General features: G+C 38.8%; 2 protein-coding genes across 2 annotated transcripts; both read left to right on the top strand.

Annotated features, from left to right (window-relative positions):
• Positions 1 to 5: 5 nt before the first annotated feature.
• LOC124263856 (WW domain-binding protein 2-like) lies at positions 6 to 10,454 on the top strand. Its single transcript, XM_046698576.1, is given in 8 exon segments — positions 6 to 62; positions 64 to 77; positions 2,016 to 2,121; positions 2,749 to 2,887; positions 6,977 to 7,069; positions 7,365 to 7,508; positions 7,906 to 7,998; positions 8,757 to 10,454. Coding segments are annotated over 8 exon segments (750 nt in total). The 5' UTR covers positions 6 to 20; the 3' UTR covers positions 8,876 to 10,454.
• A 2,051-nt stretch (positions 10,455 to 12,505) lies between these two features.
• On the top strand, positions 12,506 to 26,784 carry LOC124263853 (tyrosine--tRNA ligase, mitochondrial-like). Its single transcript, XM_046698571.1, has 13 exons — positions 12,506 to 12,699; positions 12,814 to 12,918; positions 14,309 to 14,456; positions 14,913 to 15,088; positions 15,543 to 15,644; positions 18,946 to 19,060; positions 21,300 to 21,378; positions 21,879 to 21,988; positions 23,382 to 23,480; positions 23,747 to 23,813; positions 25,163 to 25,351; positions 26,114 to 26,239; positions 26,687 to 26,784. Exons 1-13 carry the CDS (start codon positions 12,644 to 12,646, stop codon positions 26,722 to 26,724), a joined length of 1,410 nt encoding a protein of 469 aa, XP_046554527.1. The 5' UTR covers positions 12,506 to 12,643; the 3' UTR covers positions 26,725 to 26,784.
• The last annotated feature ends 621 nt before the right edge of the window (positions 26,785 to 27,405 follow it).

Here is a 27,405-nt window from a genome sequence, read left to right as displayed (position 1 = left end):
TAGACAGACTTGATAACAAAATGTCGCTGAATACAGCTCATGCCCATGGCGGAGTGCTTATTTTTTGCAGGGGAAAGGTAATATTTCGAACGTCAGTATGTTTCACGTTTGTAGAAGCTGTCTCTGGAATATACAGTATGGCTATCCAATTATTAGATTATATGAAAGCTGCTTGTGATGAAGCTAACACCAGTATGATCAGACACATCTATCTAGAAATTTCGCAGTTCCTGTTTGGACCTGGTCACAGATGCTGGTGATGACAAGTCATCATCACGAGAGTTGAATCTAGTTTCAGGATTACCATCATATTGGGACTCCAGTGATGATTATTAACACGAATTTGTCTGTGTTATTGTAGTGAATGTGACGACAGACGAGAGCCCTGACGGGGTCGCGGTTGGATTCATTAGATGTTATTTTAGTTAATGAGTGAATAAAGAAATATTTATTGATAACAACTTCTGGTTTATTGAAAATATCGATGTTTCAATGTTGATTCCTACAACATCATAAAGTTTGAGTGACGACAGTTAAGCGATGAGGGATATGTGAACTTGACAACCCAATACTTACAGAGATTATAGATCGAGCAGAGAAGTAGATCGACTACTGTAGATGTTATCTCGGTAAGAGTTCCTCCCGTTCCCCCATCCCAAATAATACATATAATTTAATATGTACTAAGATTATGAACAAAACCTAACAGAACAATTACTAGAGAACTCACAAAAATAACTAAAAGCCCCCAAACTAATTGCAATATATAGGGTCAAACCACGTTGCATTACCTCTGTTAATCTGCGGAAGAAAGAAGTGGGGGAACGGAAGGAACTCTTTCCGTTAGGTCCAGTGATAAGGCCACTTTATGACTTTGTTTCAGTCAGTTTATATAGTGTAACCATGGTAACGTAAAATACCTGTTGTTTTGTTCTTGGTCGATGGGTTTATCACAATATCATCATCATAAACTGAGATGATATGTTCGTCATGAAGCAGACATTCATGGTTATAAAGATGATAGAAATACAAAAATACCCAGGTGCAGCCAAAGTTTGTTGATCAAGTAAAAATAAAACTAAGATTGTATTTTGTATGATAAAGTTATCTTGTTGGACTGTCCTCAGAGTAAACTGGAATTATCATGGTAACTAAATGGCATCAAGTTTGAACAGTAACAACTTGCAATTCATTTTCTTTCTTGGAGCCATTTTTCCACCACATATGACACACCATTTATTTATCTTTAATGATAAACAAAGACAGAATTGATACGAGCCATATTGACCAAATACACAATATTAACCAAGGGCAAAGTCACGTATACGGTATAGTCTATAATTGTTTATTATATAATATAAAGATTACAAAATGAGCTTAAGCATATCATACAAGATACATCTGAGTTTAGAAAATACCACATTCGTGGTATTGCCATACATGTACTTGATTTTAGTGAGTAAAGTCAATGTGTTAAAATATCGGACCCGACTTGTCATCAATATGCGTTTCTGTCAAATGACATGACTGCTTCCCAACCAGTGAATATGGTGGAAGTCATTGTACTATATAAACAATCTCCATACTGCTGTAATAGTTCCCTGTCAACTAAAGTTGGACATATCTATTTATCTTACCAGCATGTTGGAATCTAAGATCTGACTCTGAGGTTAATAATTACAATAGGGCCGGTGGGGTAGCCAAATGGTTAAAGCGTTGGCTCGTCACACCGAAAACCCGGGTTCGAATCCCCACATGGGTACAATGTGTGAAGCCCATTTCTGGTGTCCCCTGCCGTGATGTTGCTGGAATATTGCTAAAAGCGGCATAAAACCAAACTCAGTAAGTAAGTAATAAGTACAATAAGTATTTACTTGGACATGTTAGGTTCTTGTACTGTATTTAAACAATCAAAAATCAAGTATATACTGTCATCAGTATTAACATTGGTTTGATAGGAATAGCAGGGTCATTTAAAGTTAAGATGTATCATATTGCTTTCTGATTGTTTTCAGAATCCTGATCTTTTATGATGGAATTGAAATGTCCTTTGATGGTCCGAATGGTATGCCTCACTTCAAGGGGAAAAAGAAAGGGAATGTCTACCTAACTACGCATAGGGTAAGAAGTGATTTTAAGTCTGTCCATTTTCAAAGCTCTTAAAGTCATAACACTGTCCAAAGAGAAAGGTCTTAACACTATTATTTTACTCCTGTGCAGTTTTTGTACATATTGTGGTAGTCACAATGGGCATTATGAATTGTTATTGAAATAGCCTAGCACATGGATGAATTCTGTGCTATTTTGGTGTGTACCTCAACTAGACATTTGAAATAGTGTATCAAAATAACCGATTCTTTTCTTTGTTGTTAACTCTCAGCAGTGTTCAAGCTATATGATGGTAGCCTGTTAATAATCGTGTCTGACTCTGAACAGGACAAAGCATTGCATATTTCATGAGTAGGATTTACAGATTGGAACACAGTATTTTTAGGAATAAGAACTTCTTGATTTCTTCATGACAGGTTGAAAATTTCCTTGCTATTTTTATGAAGAACTGTCCTTGCAGTACATAAGCAAAATATGTATCCAACATGATCTAGCTGCTGTATATATGTGGAAGTCTTCATGGCCCCTCCATATGGAAAATATTAATAATTGAATGGGGTTGTGCAGGTTTTGAAAGACTTCTGTACAGCCAAGAGGATGTAATAGAGAGTTGTACTAACAATGTCTGTTTTGTGACAGGTGATTTTCAACTGCACTGACCCAAAAGACCAGATGCAGTCCTTCAGCATGCCCTTCCTGACTATGCGAGACCTGGAGCTGGAACAACCCATTTTCGGGGCCAACTACATAAAGGGGCGTATTCTGGCAGAGCAGGGAGGTAGGGAAACACTTGTGGGTTCAAATAATGGAACAGTCATTGCATTGCATCTGATTATGACTAATGGTGATATATCAGTGGCGTCATAAAATATCAATAGATCATACTGTCAGTGAGAATGGTGAGTGAGTGTGGATGGACTTCAATGCTTTTTCACTTAGTTCCATGGCAACCTCGTCTGGTTTGGCTTCATCCATTTTGAAAACACAGCATCGAAGTTCTTACGAAGGAAGTTGAGAGTTTTCTTTTCCTTAACAAGCATCGACCAATCAGAGGGCTTGCTCTGTCCACAACCCCATTTTGTGCAGACCTATCGTCATCCATTTGTGACCCGGGTGGTCAAGCTCGCTGACTTGCTTTACACGTGTCATCGTATCACAATTGGGCAGATCGAAGCTCATGCTGTTGATCACGGGATTGTCTCGTCCAGCCTCTATTATTTACAGACAACCACCAAAAGCTGGAATATTGCTGAGTGCGGCGTAAAACTTAACTCACTCACTCACTCCCATTTGTGACCAGGACGCTCAGTTGAGGGTCAAATTCGGCTTTCAATGAACTTGCAGAAATAACAATAAAGAATTGGTTGGTGTCATGAGTGGTTCTCAATAGGCCAATCATCCATGATTATGTTTAGATTAAGTTTTAATCGATTGCATGCGATGGTAGTGTAGCAATCGTCAATTCAGGTGGTTGGGGTAAACCAGAAGCGTCAGGGGTCATCTCAAATGTTTTTTGGTTTTTATATATTTTTGTTCAACTTTAAAGAACAAATAAACTTTGGTTTTTTACTCTTTTAACTATTACATATGAAAGATTTGTGGTTAGACTTATGCGGAACACCAAATTCATTCTTAAAAAACTTGTGGTTAATTAATACCGAGCGATTAAAAGTTGCCAAAAAGTCGCCTGCTTCACTCTCGCCCACCAACGAAACCACAGACAGGTTACGTAACTCTGTCGCCAGAGCACTGCAGTGACGTCATATGAGGAACGATTTTCAGTTAGTTGTATAGAAAGTGTGTAGCACGCTCATCATTTTGATGATTTCTCGACATCAACGACGACATGCCGAATCATTGCTTTGTCGTCAATTGCTCCTAGGGGTCAGGCGATGGTGTCACCATGCACAGATTTCCACAGGACCCCGCAGTTCGTGCTAAATGGGTTATGTTTGTGAGTGCGAAGCGAGCGTTGTGGAAGCCTGAAACGATATCTTACTTGTGTTCAGATCGCTTCATGGAAGTTAAAGAATCAAAACTACTTACTAGTTGTAGTAAAATATGTACTGTATATGATTGATGACCATAAAGATTTTCCATGACACAACTTGTAACATAACGATTTCTTCCTTGGATGTGAAGGTGTGGTGGTAACAATAATATTGTAAGTAGTATTATATTGACACCCACCTAGCTGCCAGGAGAGAATTGTCAAGATATTTTATGGATTAAACTTCTTTTTAATTTCTCAAGAGAGAAATTCCAGGTCCCTTCATCAGTTCACCTGATGAAGGGACCTGGAATGTCATCTTGAGAAATTAAAAAGAAGTTTAATCCATAAAATATCTTTGGACATCAATAATACAACTTCTAAATGCCATCAATCAGGAAAAATTGTTATGTTATAAGCTATGTCATGCAAAATCCTATTGGCCATCAATCAAATACATATTTTACTACCAGTAGAAAGTAGTTTTGATTTTGTAACTTGGTGAAAACAAACTTAAATAGCATTTATCCTCAGACTGGTTTATGTTCGCGACAAAGCGCCGCCATTTTGAAAATCGTAAAGTGACGGGCTAAAGTCTGTTAGAATTAATGAGATTATGGTTTGTTTTCATCAAGTTAGAAAATCAAAACTACTTTCTACTCGTAGTTAAATATGTATTGGAATCATAACCAAAAGGATTTTGCATGACACAACTTATAACATAACGATTTCTTCCACGGAAGCGAGGTGGGGGTCGAAGTCACAATACTGCGCGATAAATTTCTTGCTACATTCACATGGTTAATGTCCACTCACCAGTATGTAGATACTAGTCAATCAATGTACGTCTTTATATTTGGTCTTATATTCCTAATTAGTTTATTATCATACTTGTATGCATTTTGAAACTAAATAAAAAGCAGACGATCTGCTGATACTTATAGTGAATTTATAACAGAACTGTAATATCTAGACATTTTATAGTTTGCCAATGTGAATCATAATTCGCACACACTCCCTAGTGTATGTTGTCGGTCTCATTACACTTCACGGCGAAAACAATGATTCTTTGAATGCTACGACAAATGAATAAAACAAAATACAAATATTAAAATTAAAACAGATTAAAGTTATAGGAACAATGTCAGGCTATTACCTTGTTCGAGGAATCATGGGAATGTATCCATCAATATCGGCAAAACGAAAGTGATATGCCATTCATCTGCAGCTGTTCCAAGTGATGTGTCTTTTAACAGTTTAATATACGAAAAAGTGATAAATCTTTTCAGGTATTTCACATTGATGTATAGTCTCATTGGTCACCCAAGATAACGCACCTGTCAACTAATTGCATAATGTCCGCCTTTCTTTAAAAACAACAATTGAGTTAGCCAATAATGAGCAATCAATCAATGTATTGGCGGTTAATCCTTTGAAAGAAGGACGTTGTTTTTACGCAGACACCGACACGACAGAGTGTATTCAGTATAGATTAGTAAATCTACATGCATAAACACTACCTTTTGTAAGATAAAAGTAATTAATCAATCAGCGTGTTATCGGTTAATCCTTTGATCGATGTTTATAATGTTGAATATTTACTCCAGACACATGAAATGCCAAATGGGAACCTTTGTCGGGTAATCTAAGTGTGTTACCACTAATTATACCTGTTATAAATTCATTAACTGACCATCAAGTGAATGATGACAAATAACATGTGTAGGTTTATACCACCTAACACGGGTTACAACAAGGGAGCTGTATTGCATGTGAAAACTTATGGTCCGACACTGTTTTGAGAATACAAACAGATTTTTACATGACATGATTAAATATCGAGGCAAAAAAACACAGAAATGGGATCAATTTGGATCAGTCATTATACAAATAAGGCCTAACGACACCAAGCAATTTTGACAGAATCGTCTATGAAAACAAGTTGTAACTCGGAAACTAGGCAAAGCAGGAGACAAAATTAAATGACAGTAGATTGTGAGAACATATAGCTTTCATTTTCCACAACAGTTGTCACGATTTCAGGTCTATACAAACCTGTAAACAAGATAATTTACCCCCTGAAATGTAGATGAATTCTGCATCGGCCCTCATATCTATTCCTCATATGATGTCACAGAGACGCCCCGCTCTGATTGGTTGAAATTTCATTCGCGGGTGAGAATTGTGCACTGTTGTCAAATAGGTCGATTTAAGTTGATTAAAGATCGAAGTGAGTAGTTTTAATGACGGGGTTTCATTTATAGCGATGCCAGTTAGTGATTTATGTATTTGTACCCCCTAGAGTATATGTGATCTTTAATCCTTGCAAAGACATGAGGGCCTGTGAACAGGTCAGGCACGATTGACTCGTGTACCCAACCAAGGGAGATGACTCTAAATGATGGTTGGTTCATTTAACGCTGCATTCAGCAATATTACAGCTAGTAGTGGCGGCCTGTAAAGAATCAAGTTTGGACCAGATAATCCAGTGATCAACAGCACGAGCATCGATCTACGCAATTAGGATACAATGACGTGTCAACTAAGTCAGCAAGCCTGACAACCTGTTCCCATTACTCGCCTCTTACGACAAGTATGGGTTACTGAAGACCAATTCTAACCCAGATCTTTACGGGTTAGCTCTAAATGAAACTTGTGAACAAGGACATGTACCTTTCTGGCAAAGTTAAACGGACAAAATGGAAAAAGGTGGATCGGTGAATGGGGACACTTTGACATGATACCTCTTAAGTACCAAATGCTGGGAGATGGGAAGTTAATCATTAAAAGAGAAGGTTGAAGACTTTCACACTGTCATGAGTGGTTAACTGTTTAATGTTTCCACATGTTCACCACATTCATTCATCTGTGTTGTAGGCAACTGGACAGGTGAAGCCAGATACAAGATGTACTTCACCCATGGTGGAGCAATAGAGTTTGGTCAAGCCATGATGAAAGCTGGGCAACTGGGTTGGTATTCATATGTTCTTCTACCAACCTATGAGCAAATGGTTGGCTGATTTAAAAATATTACTCAGATATTAACAAGTCTTCTTTATAAACATGCATTATGAGATTACGATAACACTAAATGATTGATCTCCTGGAAACTCTGGTAATGCATGTACCTATTATTATACTGGACATTATTCTAGCTGCTTTTTTCTCCAAACATCAAAGGAATTTAGTTATTAAACAGCTATGTTCCTCAACTCTATTAAAATGTGTCCCCAGTTAATGTTACTTGGATTTCAATTTGTTTCAGCTTCACGCAACAGGCCACCTCAGCCACCACCCTACACTCCACCCATGGGCAATGTGTACCAGGCCCCACCCCCAGCCTATGCCCGGCCCCATACCCCACACTATGACTGGGTACCATATCAAACATTCCCAACAGCTCCACCACGTAAGTACTGCTCTCTGTTAATGCAAACACTTTGTTACTGAAGTGCTATGTTAATATCAAATTATTATTTACATGTTAGGGACCGTTCATAATTTCATAATTTATGGCTGGGGGTGTGATGATGATTTTTTGGGGGTCCACCCATTTTGTTGTGGGGAGGTGGGATGTCATCAAGTTTGTACACATGTACTAGGGGGGTGTCATTGATGTTGAAAACATAATTTTCGTAATTTTCATATATAATGCAGACCCCAAGAGACCATCTTCTGATATTACAAGGGACATAACTCTTGTCTGTATTTAATTGTCAGTATTGGAAGTAGTAACAGTAACCCTTCATGCTTTGTGTGAGACTAATGTCTCATTGTTTTATTCAATCTTTGGTTTGTGACAACAGAGGATGGAGTGTACATGTCAGAAGCTCCCCCACCGTACCCTGGAGTGGACCCCAATGCTGCCCCTTACCCTCCACCTCAGGCTAATGGCCATGGTATGTATTACATATGTTGTATATGTAGTGACTATGTTATAGCCTATTACTGATATTCCCTTCAGTGAGGTATTTAGAGAGTGTCATTGTTTTGAAGGTCAGTTCGGAGTACTTCATAATGTTATTTATATTTCAATTCAACAACAGAAGGTCTGAAACATGTATCAGTATGTAGATTACTGGTTGTTAATTATGTTTTGTTCTGTTGTTTGATGTCGTTATCCAAAGATTGATATCTTGAGCATAGATCAACACAACTAAGATGCACTGACTTTATCTACCAAGTCTGACATGTAGGAACCAAGACTGTGAACCTGAACACCCTATTCCATTAGTACTTGTTTCTTATCACTACCATGAGTCACTGACGACCAGGCGGCGGAGTAGCCTAGTGATTAAAGCATTCGCTCATCATGCCAAAGACCAGGGTTTGACTCCCGCATGGGTACAATGTGTGAAGCCCATTTCTGGTGTCCCTTGGTGATATTGTTGGAATATTGCTAAAAGCGTGATAAAACTAAACTCACTCACTCACTGAAGACCAATTCTAACATGGAATCGTCACAGGATTATTAATTATTCTCCTCTGATGGTAGCTCTTAAGTGATACTCTGTTTGATATAAAGTGCAAACTAAATTTGCTGTGTTGGTACTTGGATATCTAGAATACTGATGCCAGCATCACAAAACTGAAAAACAGAGAATGTAGAACTGATGCTGTGGAGTACCCTAGTTGCTAATGTCAGTGTCTGTTACAGATGCGAAGGCCAGAGAGGCAGCTGCCAGTGCGTACTACAGCCCAGCTAACCCCCACAATGTGTACATGCCCTCGGACCCTCCCCCATCATATGACGAGGCATCCAAGAAAACCAACTAAATCACTTCCTTGTTCGGAATACATCCGATGCTCTTCGTAATGGCTGTGTGGAAAATCATGACAGAAACTTAATTAAAGTTGTATAGTTGTAAGGTGCAAAACATGACCTGGAAAGATTTCAAGTATTTATATACTTGTTTTGCACATGTGATATGTGAAATAAAACATTAAGATATTTGTCAATGGTATTATTTAGATTGTCCTTTGCAGCTGTGATCTGGTTTCAATTTCTCAGCATTGTGTATGCTTATATTCTTTCTTCTATAATGACAGCATCTACTATTTAACATGCACTAAAATGTAGTCTCGTTGATTTTCATGGACAATGGTGTTTGCTGTGTATTATTCAATCAATATTTCATTAGTTTGATAAAAGGAACTGAATTTCATAATAGCTTCTGTTCTATTTCTTCTACATCATTTTAGTACATGTTTATTTCTTTTAGACTATTCTCTATTGTATACCTGTTGATTGTTTTGGCTGTTGGCTTTTAGGGATGTCTGGATCAGCCTATCTGTTGTTGATGTTGTACATTGTGTATATATGCATCTGTACATTACTGTGTTTGTGTGACACAAGTAAATATATGTACACAAGAGACCAAGATTCCTGAATTACATGTAAATAATGCTGTTAATATTTTCAGCTTTTGTTGGGTTCATCATAATACAGTTTGCCAAAATAGATCCAGTAGATTATGTCCAGTTATTACCTTTGTTAGAGATTCAACTTTGTATTCAGTAATCTGTGATCACTTGAGAGGACAGTCGATGATCTTCTTAATCAGGTACAGTAAAAATACAGTAATAAAACAGAATATCATCCATATTTTCTGCCTAACAAACACTTGATTTCATCATATGAAATCTTTAGACTCAAGTTTGTTTTTTCATGCTTTTTCCATTTGTGTTTTTAACTACTAGTTAGGTTTGTCATTCAAATATAACATATACAGTCAATTCAAGGGGTTAGTTAATCAGTATTTGCTGAGCCTTTGTTTCCCTTCCATAACTGTTATAACCATTGTCATGGCAATTATAATGCAAGTATCAGTCCATGGATGCATGTAATTATGTTTTGGTACCATTCTCTCATTTTAGAAAATAATTTCTGCAGGAATTTGCACAGGCACTGGTCATCAGATTGGATGTGAGTGAAAAGTGATGAGGACAGATCAAGTAACATTAACAACTCAGTGAAGGGTGAAGTAACCAGGTACAAGTTGAGTCCAGCTCACTGTGTCTACCCAGCACTGATTTACTGATGCTCAAAATTTTCAGTATCATTTCATAACATCAGAAGAATTCTTTACAGCAATTTCATTCTTTTTTTTAAATAGCTCATTAGAAATCATCTGTTTCAGTAAATGACAATGTAGTTTTTTGATAACATCCCAAGAATTCTTAATGCAATATTATTATTTATTTTGAATAGTTAATTTAAAATCATCCGCTTTAATAAATGACGATGTAGTTTTTAACAATGTATAAAGGCAATCTCTGTGAAAACGTTGCATGTTATTGTACACATCTTGATGTGCTATTGTTGATATTTTCAATAAATGTGATCGAAGCTGAATTACTTTGTTGTTTACACAACTTAGTATCTTGCTGAGTTTGTTTTGTGAGCTGTTCCATGTTCTTTCTTTTTTTCTAAGTTTTCTCTGCACCATCAAGCACCACATCTCCAGGGATTTCAATGATTCTGTTTTTGGCTAGACCAGCATGGGACGGTGAAAGTAGTTCTAGAAATTGTTGGTGTAGTGAGTGAGTATGGTTTTACGCCGCTGTTAGCAATATTCCTGCAATATCACAGCGGGGAACACCAGAAATGGGCTTCACATATTGTACCCCTGTTGGGAATCGAACCCGGGTCTTCGGCGTGACAAGCAAATGCTTTTAACCATTTGGCTACCCCACCTTCCTCTACTCTATGAAAACAAATTTGCAAACTTTTGTCTCCTTGTCAGAAAATAAACATTTCATTTTAACAATCTAGCAAAACTGAGGTTACTAAGGTACATGAAATAGTTGTTCTTTTTGTTTTCTTACGCCTCACACCAGCTTATCGCAGCAGAATATTTGAATCTGAACCAGACAATCCAGTGAAATCATGACATCATGAGCATCAATCTACACAATGGGGATACAATGACATACATCAGCCAAATCATTGAGTCTAACCACCTGATTCCCTTTAACTACCTCTTATGATAAATAGGACTGAATACAAAGATTGATGAGTGGAAATATTGTCAATGGGAGGAATTATGAAGGATTTTTTAATATGAAGACTGTGTCATCGATAAACTTATGTGATGATAGCAAAGTTAATTTTACACAATACATAAAGTTATGTCTCTATTTGTGGTCAGCGTCTAAGATATATTCAGGACACTGCTTTTGTTAGTACCCAGCCATAAATATGGCACCACTCATCAGTGGTGTGAAATATGATTCTTTTGGAATTTCTTCTCAGATATTTATCGAATGTGGATAATTATTTTGTGAATGGTTGTTCTATTCAATTCAATCTCTTTATTCTGGTGTATGTAGGCCATCGGCCCGTAGTACAATATTACTTCATACAGCCAACAAATGGCTTGTACGCAGCTCATTCGCATAAAATAGATACATAGCTAGATTTCGTAGCACAGTGGAATTGTTTACAGACATCAAAGTATTAAATTTGCATAATGATGAATATGTATAATAGTTCACAGGAATATAAGATGTACGTAGATGATCATAGGCAGAACATATTAGGAGAAAATGATATTCATTTTCAATGTAGGCACCCGAACACATATGACATAATCTGAGATTCCTTGGCTTATTAATATATCTACCCGTCTCAATATTTAACTGATGAGAGCTGCAACGAAACTGTGCAAGGGCAATGTGGAATTGTTTCACATTTATACAACTTAAATATGTCTCGGGGCAAATACCTGTTTATACAGTGAATAGGAATAAGTTTAAGAACTAGATGTTAATGATTCATGCCAACCCTGTACATACATATTCTGTGCCCTAGTAATGCATTAAAAAAGAAATGAGTCTAGATTGTTAATACACTGGCTCTCCCATACATTACCAAATCCCATGCTATTTAATAAAAACCTAAGTTTTGAAGCCCAATTAATTTTACCATGGGAAACATCTAGCAACATTAAGTTATAACACTTTTAAGGAAAACGCGATGCCGGCATTTTCAACAACTTATACCAATATTTGACACAGTGTTTGTACACATAAATATATATGGAATATCTGCCACATTCCCGACGAACAACCTCATTGGACGTAGATGATTTAACACCAAGTACATTTTTACAGGCCAGCGTGAATGGTTGTTGATCTCAACATTGATAGCCATCTCAAACAACAAGCATGATGTTACTGAGGACCGATTTTATGCAGGATAGCCATGCATAAATATGTGACATGGTCAAAATGTTAACTTGTAAGTAGTCTGGACGTTGTTAAGATTGTAATTTAAAATTCGTGATTACGGATTCGAACTTGTAATGTGATTTTTCGAAGTCCGTAACTATTGAAAGCCGGCAAAATTACAAAGTTACCTCCCTTACACCGTGGGGGAAATCATGCTTCATTTTCCCACGTACTGCCCAGACACCAACATTACAAACGATTTCAAATGAAGGTTTTGATTTATTAACCCAGTGCATATAAAAAACGTCATCTGAATACATATCGCACTGAAATACTAAACTATCACAAACAGCTTTACTTGGAACATCCAAGATGGCAGCCTCCATGGTCAACGTACATGGCAGACGAATCGGATGTCAGTTTGTGAGGTAAACTGTCATTAAAACATGGTGGAATTGTATGTGTATCTTTTCTGGGGCATTGATTATTACGTAAATAGTTGATGTGAGTCATCGTTAATGGCAGTATTAATGTGTTCGAAGGTGGCACTGGCAAGTCTGCAAAAGGCTCTACAGCAGTCAAAACTCCAGGAACATATTGACGTTACACGAAAGAGGTATTTTCCAGACAGTTTTTCCAGAAGGAAGGTAATCCTAGTTTGTTTCCACCCAGCAAGCCTATACAATAACAATTCAAATTTAATTGCGATGATGTCTGATTCTGAAACTGGGCAGTTCATGAAATTTATTAGGTCATTTTATCACATCTGACTCAGTGACTGTCATTATCATGGGTTTTCTGACGCCTTAAACATGTTAAAACATCCGCTCTTGTCTCTAATATCACGTTAACAGAGCATTGACTGATGCATTTAAAAAAAAAAGAACAAAATGGTTTGGTAGTATTTAATTTTATTTGTTAGATTTATATTCCTTAAAGGTCACATGCAACGTAAAACACAACTTTGCAGATTCTGATACCTTTCGGTATGGACTTACCGAAACAAAGCGTCAAAAATGCAAATTCAACTTATAAAGTTGAAAAATAACGCGATGAAAAAAAACGCGCGAAATCGGAGTTCAAATGATTCACTAATTTTCCCCAGACTTTTCTGGGGAATACGGGTTTCAACAGCTGGGCTGCGCTCATAGCGTCGCGCAGTGAAATAGGTTCGCGCGCAACTTGGAAGCGGGCTGTCTGGTGAATACTCGGTGAAGGCTTTGGTGTGAGCTATTTTCCTAATGTTTTGTTGATATCTCACAGGCGCGAGCTTTTTATGTTATGACAGTAAATAAACTGTTTATATAATTTCATTTGTCTATTTCACCACACGTTCTTCTTACCGAGTCACTTTCTCAGTTCGATACTTAAAAGCAATGTCATTATTTAGCATTGACACAATTTCTAACTGTGATATAGATATGTCGCTGTCACAGACAAAACTCAATGTCTTGTTTTATTGACACCTGTGTGTCTGCCTGCCTGTCTGCTAATGACAATATTCAATACACAACTGCGATCACTGCAATTTGAACTTAACACCAATCAGGCTATACACCATAAACAAAACGCATTGATTTATGGCCCGAGTTCGGTCTCTGTCACATTATGTAATTACACAGACAGGCAGGTGTGATACTTGAACACATGACATGTTATGATGTCTGTTGATTGCAAAATGTTATACACAAAAAATGAGCATGTATTTACAAAACCCAACATCTCTCTATATATATACACACAATGAGCCGTGAAGGCGGCATCTGCTAATGAACCAGCCGTTACACTTGAGTGCACACCCACCCGCTCTGACTGGGTTCGGTATCCCGGCTGCTTCGTTTCGAGGGAGGTAAACCCAAGTACAAAATATTGCACTTTTGATTTGCGATTATACGCTTATAATTTTGTTTATTTGTTTTTTCATAATCAGCAATGCATATTATATGTCATGAAAAAGTGATAATTGTGTTTTAATTATGTTTGATTTTTTGGTTGCATGTGACCTTTAAGTTGAATCTTACAACTGTAATTTTCCAGCACTGCAGAATTGCTTCGTCGACTATCCAGCCAACAGTGTATGTACTGTGGCTTTGACCCAACAGCAGACAGTCTCCATGTAGGGAACCTTCTGGCTATCATAGCACTTATTCATTGTCAGAGAGCTGGACATAATACAATTGCACTGGTAGGTCATTACATTTGTCATATATATGGATTTAACACAATTTATTCCTTTCCAGATGTACTTAGGGAAGGGACACTGAAAGATATGATACACAGAATCTAAGATACACAGCTGTACCTGCTTATGCTAAACAAGTTGTAAAAAAATGTATCCAACCAAATGTCAGTTTAACACACATATATTAATGACTGAAAATTAACTTAAATTTCAGATTGTGGCATTCACTTACATTCAGTCCCTGTTGAGGCTGAAATCATCCATATGAACAAATCATGTCTATGTAATTGTGTTTCTTGAAATATAGAAATCACAATATGTGGTGGATGTAGCAGTAAACAGCTGGGATATACCAGTATTTTTGCTGCATCACACAACAGTTAGATTGCTGTTGTACACAGCATACTGAATACTGAATATTAGCCCTGCACAGTTCACTCATGGTTGTATACACACCAGGTTGGAGGTGCGACGGCCCAGATTGGAGACCCCAGTGGGAAGACAAAGGAGAGAATACCAATGAAGCTTCACCAGGTGGAGGAAAATGTGGTTAAAATAACTGAAAACTTGCAACGTGTCTTCTCCCACCACCAAAATCTGTTGTGGAAAAATAACAAGCCCTTGCCAGAAGTAAGGTAGGATCAAATAGAATCATGACTGACTCACAGCTTCATCAGGTTCACACCATATATGTTTCTTGGTTTGTCAACACATTGTGATAAAATTACATTTATGTTTTAAGAAGCAAAACATTGATGATTATCCTAAAGACCTGACTCACAAGACCTAAATCGTCACATCAATGCCTTGTGAATCTTATGTTTTGTTATTTCAATTATATGTGAAAATAATTTGAAGATAATTGTTACTATCCTGATACAACAGTATGCAGTTCCAGCAGGTAAATTTCACAATATACAAGATACTAAAATTCCTGTATATCTGTCAGGCATACAAATTGACCCACGCTAGATGGAGGCATGCATAGTTCCATTGCTAGTGTTGTATCTATGTGTACAGATAAGAATGGAGGATATATATCAACCTCTGTTTTGTATGTTGCGAATATGTACCTTTCAATATTTCCAGGATACTGAACAACCTGGACTGGTACAGAGATATGAACATAGTAGACTTTTTGTCAACAACTGGTCGACATTTTAGGATGGGGCAGATGCTGTCTAGACACAGGTACATGGTTGTCTTGGTTGCTCGGTATATAACTGTAAAAATTGATAAACACAAAGTATCAGCATTTGATATCAGAGTTATGAGGATTCCAACAAAAACGCTGAGGATGGAACTAATCCTGTTGGTATGCAGTGTTTTATTGATGTAATGATAGTTATCTCCCTTGGACCATTGTTTGATTGTGTGATGCTAATCACTCACAATACTACACATTTTGAAAAAGGTTCTTTAGAGAGATGGATCTATCAATAGACAAATGTAAATTACAACAGGGAGGGAATAGTGCAGGGGCTTATGTAGCAAAATGCTTTCCGTGGGAAGTGCATGTTAATTTTGGAACCACTGATAATTGTAATCAGTATTGCATAAGGATTCAGAAAAAAAACATGGTTCCATTTTTTCTGATGATTATAAGTGTCATTCTGGGGTAACTGAACATCGGTAACCATAATCGAAGCTGCAACACCAATGTGAGACAAACATATTTTTATAAACCTATCACAACATAGGCATGTAGTATATCAAAATGTACCTTGTGATGTGTATTTTACAACTACCATTATATATCATGAATCTTAATGATAAATTGGAGTCGTGAGTGCGTGCATGCGTGCATCTTTACTTAAAACTACCAGGACAAATCAATTAGATGTTGAAGAAAGTACACTCTCCAAAAAAAGAAACACGCAAAGCCAAAAATCATTGAAAAAATATGTCTTATTCAATTATGTAAATCAACGAAAATCAACGGTAGAGCATTGAAATTATGTAGAGCAATACATTGGTATCTTGTGCACATTTCACAAGATTGATAGTCATCATAGTCATTACTGCTGTCCACGAGGTGACGTTGACGTTACTACCTTGTGTGACCACCTGTTACTGCTAGAACTGCACGACGCCTCCTTGACACAGATTGAATCAGTTGTTGGATGTTTCAATTGTGGAATCCTTCTCCATTCCTCCTGCAGCATGTTGAACAACAGTTACTGTTATAGCCTCGATGGCGGATTACGACGTTGACGTACACATATATCTATCTGATCCCACAGGTAATATCAATTGGTTTCAGATCCGGGGATCTGGAGGGCCAGAGGAGGACATTGATGTTGTTATTGTCCAGGTAGTCGACTGTAGCACATGCTGTGTGAGGTCTGGCGTTGTCCTGTTGGTACAGCTTCCCTTTGGCGGTCAACAAGGCGATGCACGTGAGGACAGAGAATCTGTTCGATATATCGAGCGGCTGTAAGATTGCCTTGGATGAGCAACAATTCCGATCTGCAGGTGTATGAGATGGCTCCCCACATCATCACACTGGTTCCACCAAATCTGTCCACTTGCCTGATGCAGTTTGATGCAAATGTTCATTGCGTGTTCTGTAGACACATTGTGTTCCGTCACGTCATTTGAGGGGATACCGCGATTCATCACTGAACCATGTGTGCCTCCAGTTTCCAAGGTTCCATGGCTGCACCGCGGACGTTGATGTAACTTTTGGACGTCTGGCACGCATACCTACCTCTCGGAGACGGTTCCTGATTGTCTGGTCAGACATTCTCCGGGCTCCAAACCGTTCTTGTGCTGTGTCCCTGGCGGAACGATGGCAGTCACATAGGTGGGTTACCCGGATGTAGCGATCTAGGGCTGGTGTGGTGACTCACGGTCTTCCTGGTCTTGGATTGTCATTTGTCAAAATGGAATTCACAAAACGATCCAACAAACGATTATTGTGCTGGGATGAATGCTGACTCCTCGGTCTTCCCAGCTTGTAATTCCATTGTCAATTTTCGTCAAAACTGGAATGCACCAAACGATCCCATTTGCAAGGGTCTTGGATGAATTTGCGAGTGCATTGGGTCTTTAATGCTGTTGTACTCATGTTTTGCACGTGAAAAGCAATAATGGCGGCTCTTTTGTTGTGTTCCATAACAGTCAAGCTCATCATGACAATCATGATCAATAAAACCGTTCAAAATCGTTTATGGTTGCATTCGCTCAGCGCATGTTCTTCTAAACCATACCAACAACAATATTAAACCTTCAAAACATGCCTAATTTGGCATATGCGTACAAACTTTTGATCCTTATTATTGCGTCTCTATTTTTTAAGAGTGTATGTTAAAGTACATGTACACAGGTACTTTGAAAATAATCTCAATGTTACATAAATGGAGAATATGAATAATATCTCAGAAAGTTATAGATGGATTTGAATGAATCTTGGTGGTTATGTTAGGTATGACACGAATACTATCTGCCTACGGTTTGGTGAAAGTATATTAAAGTACAAGTACACAGTAGTACTTTAAAAATGTAATAGTGAAAGGAGATTGCTGTGCAAGGCGGAGGCATGTACTCTAGCGTGGGCCCTTCTAGCTTCCAAATTAAGAACACATATGCGTAGAATACATGCTTGTGTTTGTATGACAAATAATGTGAAAGTTTGTATTTCAACAACATATTTGGTTCTTGCAGGTTAATGACGGACTGATTGACTATGCAAGTTACTTAACAATGTGAAAGTTAAAATAAATATACTAGTGCACAATATATATTGCACTTGCATACCCCACTTGTAATATGTAGTTATCTATTCGCTGTGATGTAATTTGTCACTCAAATGTATTAATACATTCAGTTTATATTGACTGCAGATTTGGCTTTATGTCATTTGTCATTTAATTACCCAGATACAAGTGTCAGTGTGTCAATTCTGACTGTACTGGTAGGCCTGATTTGACACTTGTGCATGACTATATGATAGTCACATTAACCTTACCTGGGTACTATTATTACTACATAAGTGTGTCATGGTAGTATATATTATGAAGTGGGAGAATACATTAATTTAATAAATGGTTTCCATTGATATAGGTCAATACTTACAATGTTGGTGTCCGATGAAGGAAATACAATATTTGATTAATTTATATGATTATGTCATATTTTATGTCACCAAAATGAAATTAGAAGCATGTTATGTGGTTATGTCTATGTCATGCATCATAAGCTGCCTATTGACATGCTACATGACCATGTTGTAATAGGTTTATGAAAAAATGTTTTTCTCGAAATGGTGTCGCAAGCAATTTTGGGAACTCATATTTAATTACCCACAATGACACTATAGCAAACAGAAAAAATGGAACCATGTGTTTCATGAATCCATACACAATAGTGATTATAATTAGTATTGGTTCCAAAAATTAACATGTAACTCCCACAGAATTACACAAGCCCCTGCACTAGAAATAGAGTAGAACCGGGTTGGTAAATCACCTTGTCTTGTCTGCTATTTCAGTGTGAAGAGCAGGCTTAAGAGTGAAGATGGAATGAGCTTCACAGAATTTACATATCAGATATTTCAGTCCTATGACTGGCTCCACCTGTACAAACAACACCAGTGTGCAATACAGGTAAATATATTATGTAAGTTGCAATACAGGTAAATCTATTATGTAGGTTGCAGTACAGGTATATCTGTCTTACAGGTTGTAGTACAGGTAAAACAATCATATAGGTTGCAATACAGGTAAATCTATTATGTAAGTTGCAATACAGGTAAATCTATTATGTAGGTTGCAGTACAGGTATATCTGTCTTACAGGTTGTAGTACAGGTAAAACAATCATATAGGTTGCAATACAGGTAAATCTATGATATAATTTGCAGTACAGGTAGATACATCCTCAATAATCTCCAGGGTATACGTTCCGATAAATCTCCACTATACCCTGGATGCATCTACGGTTCGAGTCGATGATTTTATTACCTCCCTTTGCTGGCTCAGCATTCTCACAGTAGCCAATCAGATAAGCCGCCATTACAACCTAGCTTGCCAGTGTCAACAAAGATAGCGGTCGAAGCCGCGAAAGTTTGTTCGCGGTGTGACTCAGATTTGGGGGGAAAACATACAGACAAATTGACAGGTCTGAAACCTTAAAACAATATATGCAAGAACTCCTTCTACCTCTTTCAGAGTACCTCTGCAACAATATATTATGGTGTTGCCAGGTTTAATCAGTTCGATAATTTAAAAAGTGAAAGTGGGTTGTGATTGGTACGCTCAACTTCCCAGTGTAGACACCCGATTGGGTAAAAAGCCAACCAAGGGAGGTAATAAAATCATCGGCTCGCGCTGTAGATGCATCCATGGTATAGTGGAGATTTATCGGGACGTATACCCTGGACATTATCGAGGATGAGGTAGATATAACTTATAAGGAAGAGAGTTTTTATTGTGAGGGACACAACATTTCGGAGTATATCCTCATCAGGTGAAGGAGTATTTCCTTACTCATGTTTCCCACAGACACAAAAGTAAAGATGCAGGCTAAACAATGGAAGCCAACAGTTAACTGGCATTGATGTGTGATTGGCTAAGGACAAATGGAAACCAGCACTTAACAGTTTATAGCACTGAGTGGACACCAACACTAGACAGTTAATTAGCACTGAATAAGTGTCAACACTTAGCAGCTAAATAATGTTGATAGGTGATGAACAGTGGACAGCTGGAAGCCGGGATGAAATTATAGGGAATGGACAAAGGGCAGATTGGAGGTAGCGGGTAATAGCACTACTAGCTAAACGCAATAGAGATTGACAAATTGAGGACAGAACAAAGTAATTAGCACCGACATTGATCAAGCAATAAGTACAGACAACAATCAAACACAATCAAAGCAATAAGTCCCAGGTGCTGGGCAGGTGGGTTCCCTGGTCGTGGTTCATGGTTCCATTTGTCCTTTGCCAATCACACATCAATGCCAGTTAACTGTTGGCTTCCATTGTTTAGCCTGCATCTTTGTTATCTTATTACTGTGTTGTTCTCACATGTATATATGGTCTCTACCTCATACCATTCATTCACCTGATGAAGAAGGAAGGATATACCCTGAAACGTTGTGTTCCTCAAAATAAAGAAGTTGACATCCATAAAAAACTCTCTTCCTTATGTGTATCACTTATAAATGCCATTCAAAGACCAAATATATCATTGGTTGCAATATAGGTACATGGATGCATGTCTTTCTTGTATTGGATAAATGAGTGAGTGAGCATGGTTTTACGCCACTTTTAGCAATATTCCAGCAATATCACGGCGGGCGACACCAGAAACGGGCTTCAGACATTGTACCCATGGGACCCGGACCTTCGGCGTGACGGGCAAACGCTTTAACCACTAGGCTACCCCACTGCCCCGTATTGGATAAATGAAACCTGCGAGCTGTTTGTGTCTCAAGTGATGTGTTAATCACCACTTGTCATCATTGTCAGCTGTTATTACACTCAGCAATATTCCAGCTCTGTGAGGGTAGTCTGAGTTTGGACCTGACAATCCAGTGATTGATTGTTAAGATGGCCTGCAATGAAACAAGTCTTACTGCTTTTAGTCGTATGAAAATCACAGATGGCTAGGTACCTAGATTATAAGATGAGGTGTATCAGCCAATGGTTGGAGCTAAAGAAACCTTTGCAACGATAACAGAATATAACGCATTTGTTAACTTCAGTTTCCGTAAATCACATTGGAGTGAGTGAGTAGTTTTATGCCACTTGTAGCAATATCACGGTGGGGGACACCAGAAATGTAGTCACACTGGAATTGTTTAAAGGAGTGTTACGATGAAGACCTCTTTTTCTTGTTGATAGATCGGAGGAAACGATCAGCTGGGAAACATGACAGCCGGATATGAGCTTATTTCTCGCCTAACGGATAACCCAGTTTTCGGTAAAATCACTTCTACTTACATTCGAATAATTCTGACTGGTTCCAGTCTTAACATTATAGTATCAGGGGTGGAAATAACCATTGCCCGACGTCCGAGTCCAGTGTTTTTTTCTGTCGGGCAAGCAAATTTGTATATCACACTGTACCAGTGTCCAGTTGACTTTCCAATGCTAATTATGTTGTTTATTTAAAAATCAACAAGAAAACGGCCGGTATGGTGGAAAAATTATCAGGGCAAGTGATTTTACATGTGCCACTGTGCCAGAGTACACTAGCAACTTTAAAGTTATTTCCACCCTGAGTATATTGAGATTTTACATTTTCTCCAGAAGTTCAATGTTGATGTCTAAGGTGCCATAGGTCTTGCATGCAACTGCCATAAATATGTGGACCTAAAAGTACCTGAAAATTAATAACAGGTAACAATAGAAAGGAAATTAAGAACAGAATAGATACAATTGTTTTTGCCATATCAGTACAGAAGTTTTGACCATGTGCAGGGTTGACAGTTCCCCTGATCACCAGCTCCATGGGAGACAAGCTAGGAAAGACAGCTGGCAACGCCGTGTGGCTGTGCCCCACCAAGACCTCACCCTATTTGCTGTATCAGGTACAGTGCTATACATAACAGTGTGCCCCACCAAGACCTCACCCTATCTGCTGTATCAGGTACAGTGCTATACATAACAGTGTGCCCCACCAAGACCTCACCCTATCTGCTGTATCAGGTACAGTGCTATACATAACAGTGTGCCCCACCAAGACCTCACCCTATCTGCTGTATCAGGTACATTGCTATACATAACAGTGTGCCCCACCAAGACCTCACCCTATCTGCTGTATCAGGTACAGTGCTATACATAACAGTGTGCCCCACCAAGACCTCACCCTATCTGCTGTACCAGGTACAGTGCTAAATATAACAATGTGCCCCACCAAGACCTCACCCTATCTGCTGTACCAGGTACAGTGCTAAATGTAACAATGTTCCCCACCAAGACCTCACCCTATCTGCTGTACCAGGTACAGTGCTAAATGTAACAATGTGCCCCACCAAGACCTCACCCTATCTGCTGTACCAGGTACAGTGCTAAATGTAACAATGTGCCCCACCAAGACCTCACCCTATCTGCTGTACCAGGTACAGTGCTAAACATAACAATGCCCCACCAAGACCTCACCCTATCTGCTGTACCAGGTACAGTGCTAAATAACAATGTGCCCCACCAAGACCTCACCCTATCTGCTGTACCAGGTACAGTGCTAATTGTAACAATGTGCCCCACCAAGACCTCACCCTATCTGCTGTACCAGGTACAGTGCTAAATGTAACAATGTGCCCCACCAAGACCTCACCCTATCTGCTGTACCAGGTACAGTGCTAAATGTAACAATGTGCCCCACCAAGACCTCACCCTATCTGCTGTACCAGGTACAGTGCTAAATGTAACAATGTGCCCCACCAAGACTTTAGCCTATCTGCTGTACCAGGTACAGTGCTAAATGTAACAATGTTCCCCACCAAGACTTTAGCCTATCTGCTGTACCAGGTACAGTGCTAAATGTAACAATGTGCCCCACCAAGACTTTAGCCTATCTGCTGTACCAGGTACAGTGCTAAATGTAACAATGTGCCCCACCAAGACTTTAGCCTATCTGCTATACCAGGTACAGTGCTAAATGTAACAATGTGCCCCACCAAGACTTTAGCCTATCTGCTATACCAGGTACAGTGCTAAATGTAACAATGTGCCCCACCAAGACTTTAGCCTATCTGCTATACCAGGTGCATTGCACGTGAGGTTGTCCCCCACCAAGATGTCATCTTATCTGCTGTACCAGATAGACTGGCTCTTGTTTGTTATGTTGAAAGAAACGAAAGATTGATAAAAGTCCTATTTGCCAACTTCAGAATCAAGTGTGAAAGAGGACTTGAATGAATAAGTTATAACAGCATAGAAAGTATAGCATGTCAACAAATGTGTGTACTTTTTATGTTCCAGTATTTTCTGAATCTTCCAGACACAGATGTTGAAAAATATCTGAAACTGCTGACATTTCTTCCAGACCAGGAAATACAGGATGTTTTGAGGAAACACAAGGCAAGAGTCCCCCGCACAATGTGATGAATAAAGCCCCATCCCCACCCTACTCCTAGAAGTTGTTACTGTTGTCAGTTCACAAACCATTAATCTCACAAGCCCCTTTCCTCTATAGCAGATGACAGCCCCTTAAGGTTTTAATATACTTTATAAATTATCTTTTAAAGCCAATCTTTCATAGTATGTGTCATCTCTATAATTTGGTAATTATAATATACTATAAATAATAACAGGGATAATTTGTGCCTGAATTGTGTTGTTTCCAGAGGAATCCAGAGCAGCGTCCAGGACAGAGGAAGATCGCAGAACAAGTGCTACTGTTGGTGCATGGGGGTAGGTACATTGTGGGAACACTGCCAGTAGGGCCAGCCAGTGTCCCTTCTCTTAGTTATATAGATATACATCTTGATGGCCAAGGACACAATAAAGCAATTGTTAGATTTTCAAGTTTGAGGAGAATGGCTTTATGATTTAAGTACTTGTTAATCAAACTGTTCAAGGCATTTATGTACACAACTGACATCAGATGTGATTCACATAATGTATGAATGTTTGGTAGGATGACCAACAGGGTGTATTTATTTCATTGAGAGGTGAGGTGAAATTGGGTTTAACGTCGTGCTGGAGAATATTTCGCTCATATGAAGACGCATGCATGCGTGTGTGTGTGTGTGTATGTGTATGTGGGGCTGCTTGTACTAGCCCAGACTTAAGCTGGTTTTATAGTGCTAGCCCACTGAGATACCATGCCGCAGTGAAGCATGAATACCCCACTCAGACACATTATACTGACTCCCAGCCGACCAGTCCTTGTTGTACCCATAAATGCCAAGCGCCAGGCAGGGACCAACAAGTACCATAGTTTAACGTCTTTTGGTATGACGCGGTCGGGGATCAAACCTGCAACCTTCCGCTCTCCGGGCGGACGCTCTAACCACTACACCACAGAGGCGGTCATTTCATTGAGAAGTAAGAAAGAACACAGAGGATGATTTTCTTTGTTGGTGAAAATTTACTGCTTGGTAGTGAAGCAGGGTGAAAATCTAATAACTGATTCATTAGCATCCTAATGAAATGGGACTGCTGGAAGTTTTGTCAGAAATTGAATTTATATCACAGGTCTTGAAAGATCAAAGGTCAAGGTCACAAGATAGAAAGACCTGGATAAAAGTTAGCTTTTTACAATTTTAAATTAGTAATGTAATGCACATTAACCTAGTCAGTAGAAGATTTCCAGTTGAATTGTTTAGGCACATGCAGTGAGATGTTCAGAGATCACAGTCTCAAAATTGATAAGAAGAATTATTTTTAATCTTGGGATATAGGTTCTTCAGGATGGGGACCTGCTTTGAAAAGATTTAGGTCACATGAAGTCTACGGCCAAGGCCTGTTTTCAACTTTATATAAAATCATAGGTGTCATTGTAAGTTTCTGGGGGTATGGTAACCCTTCAATAGGCATGAAACCATATTTGCATGTGTCTTACAAATCAAACAACTTATGTTGGTGCTTTTGCAATTAAAGGTCAAGGTTATCTTTGAGGTTATTGTGAAACATGTTCGTATGATTTATTGCCTAGTGTACTTCATAATTTACAACTGAGCAATTGTTGTAATGTACAGTCCTCTAATAGACGTCATGATCTTGTGATATCCTTTAACTTCGTCTGTTTTGTTGTGCAGAGCAAGGCTTGAGTGAAGCTGTGCGTTGGACAGATGCACTCTTCAGTGGCAACATCGAGGGCCTTGCACGCCTGACTCACACAGAACTGCTGCAGCTGTTCAACAACGCAGACACCACCGAGATGCTGTTGGAACCTGGCATGTCTGTCCTTGACGTCTGCATGAAGGCTGGCTGCTTCGACAGAGATGGTGAGTGGAAGCAAAGTAAAATCTATTGATACCCAAGGGAATGAATACTTGCAGTGGGTGGTCTTCTATAAGTATGTATGGCTTTGTATAAGTATGATATTTGTATTGTGAGGAAAGTCTTTGTAGATAGAAATGGTGTCCCCTGGGCAGGCCAGACCTATGATTATGGGTTCGAATCCCAGTTTGCCCTGATGTTTCTAGGTTTGTCAGTACCATACCCTTGTTTGTGCGTTGCACCGAAGTGTTAAATGTCCGAGACCTGCCAACCTCCCACATTTAGTTGACATTCCATGATAGGAATACTGTTAAAGGCAGTGTCAATCCCAACACACTCACTCACTCATCATCATGGTCAAACTTGGCCGGGACACAACTCTACACAGTGATGGGGATTTTGGTCCAGCACAGATCCTGCATAAAAACTGGATCTTGGTATTAAGATCAAGTTAATGACACACCCAGCAATATCCAGCTATAACAGTAGTTACTAAATAAGCCAGTCTGGACCAGACAATCCAGTGATTAACATCATCAGCATCATAGAGTTACAATGAAACTGCCTTAGTCGCCTCCTACAACAAGCATAGGCTGCTGAATACCGATTGTAACCCCGATCATTACAGACAATAAGGGTAGCCCTTGTGTTAACAGGAAATGGACGCAAATGTGATTTTGTTTGCTAAAGTTCAACAATGAACATGTCCTAAATGAAAAGGGTTTATGTTGCATCCCTTCATCCCTCATGGTGTGCTCTGTCCACAGTTGATGCTGAGAGAATCATCCAAGCTGGGGGCGTCCACATCAACCACAGGAAGGTTCAACAGCCTGACTATGTCCTTATAGCAGGGGAACACATCTTACCTTCAAACATCACACTTATCAGAGTTGGTACGTTCATATGATTCACAAGCACAAGCTTCTAAACTTTGACTTTTTCAAATGGTTGTATTATGAGTGAGTGAGTGAGTGAGTTTAGTTTTACGCTGCACTCAGCAATATTCCAGCTATATGGCGGCGGTCTGTAAATAATCGAGTCTGGACCAGACAATCCAGTAATCAACTGCATGAGCACCGATCTGCGCAATTGGGAATAGATGACATGTGTCAACCAAGTCAGCGAGCCTGACCACCCAATCCCATGAGTCACCTCTTACGACAAGCATGGGTTACTGGAGATCAATATTCTAACCTGGACCTTCACGGGTAGGTTGTATTATGAAAATGGAAAGGTATACTTTGGAAGAAAATAACAGGATTGATATCATTCAAAAGATATTTATTTATCTGCGGTATGTGTCATTGAATTGTTTATTAAATGTGTTCTTTTTTCTGCAGGTAAGAAGAACTACTATGTTGTTAAGTGGGTGAGGTGATGTGTCAAGTTCTTCTGTGGAAATGTAAATAGAACAAAATAAAGTAAACTAAAAACATTACCCATATTTGAGTTCTATGTAAAAAAACAAGACATAATAAATTACATTTCTGCTGTCTCGTGGTAATCAGTCACCCAGAAACATGATCTGCAGACCACCATGATATAACTGGACTACTGCCAACTGTGGCATAAAATTCATTCACTCATTTCACTCCATCTTCAACCTTAAACATATGTCCTCACTGTGGTAAACATGGTTGAAATCCATGTAGCTAAGGGAGACAACTCAACCTCTAACTCTGAGACACATAGTGTATTCTACTAATTACTGAACTTGTCAACACTGGATTTCATAATTTAACTATATTAGGATGGGACTGGCTGAACTCCATTACTGATTGTGTGATTTCTGAGAAACAGACTGCATTACTAGGTACACAATGCCTCCGATGTAACATATCATGTTATATTCGGGATTACGCTTTCACATTAAAGTACAGATTCTAGTTCGGGAGTACCAGCAGGCACCTAATCGCCAGCACATAGCTTTTCCCATCTTTTCTACAAAAAGGGAAGTCAGACAACTGGTAGTCTAGATCACAGATGAGTGGGTTGGATCACTGACTTTGTGTGCTGGTGATTAGGAGGGTGAGGTTCAAATCCTGGATGGGACTCCACC

Source organism: Haliotis rubra, unplaced genomic scaffold, assembly GCF_003918875.1.
Source record: "Haliotis rubra isolate DU_JTF1 unplaced genomic scaffold, ASM391887v1 Scf9, whole genome shotgun sequence".
Lineage (NCBI taxonomy): Eukaryota > Metazoa > Mollusca > Gastropoda > Lepetellida > Haliotidae > Haliotis > Haliotis rubra.
The sequence above is the reverse complement of the archived record's forward strand: the minus strand, read 5'-3'. Positions and strand labels throughout refer to the sequence as shown.

Bases quoted from the DNA above. Each gene is read 5' to 3' on its own strand.
- LOC124263853 (XM_046698571.1), top strand. From the start codon at position 12,644: ATGGCAGCCTCCATGGTCAACGTACATGGCAGACGAATCGGATGTCAG. The intron at 15,089-15,542 runs GTAGGATCAAAT...CAATATTTCCAG, and splicing joins AAGCCCTTGCCAGAAGTAAG to GATACTGAACAACCTGGACT. The intron at 23,481-23,746 runs GCAAGAGTCCCC...TGTTGTTTCCAG, and splicing joins ATGTTTTGAGGAAACACAAG to AGGAATCCAGAGCAGCGTCC.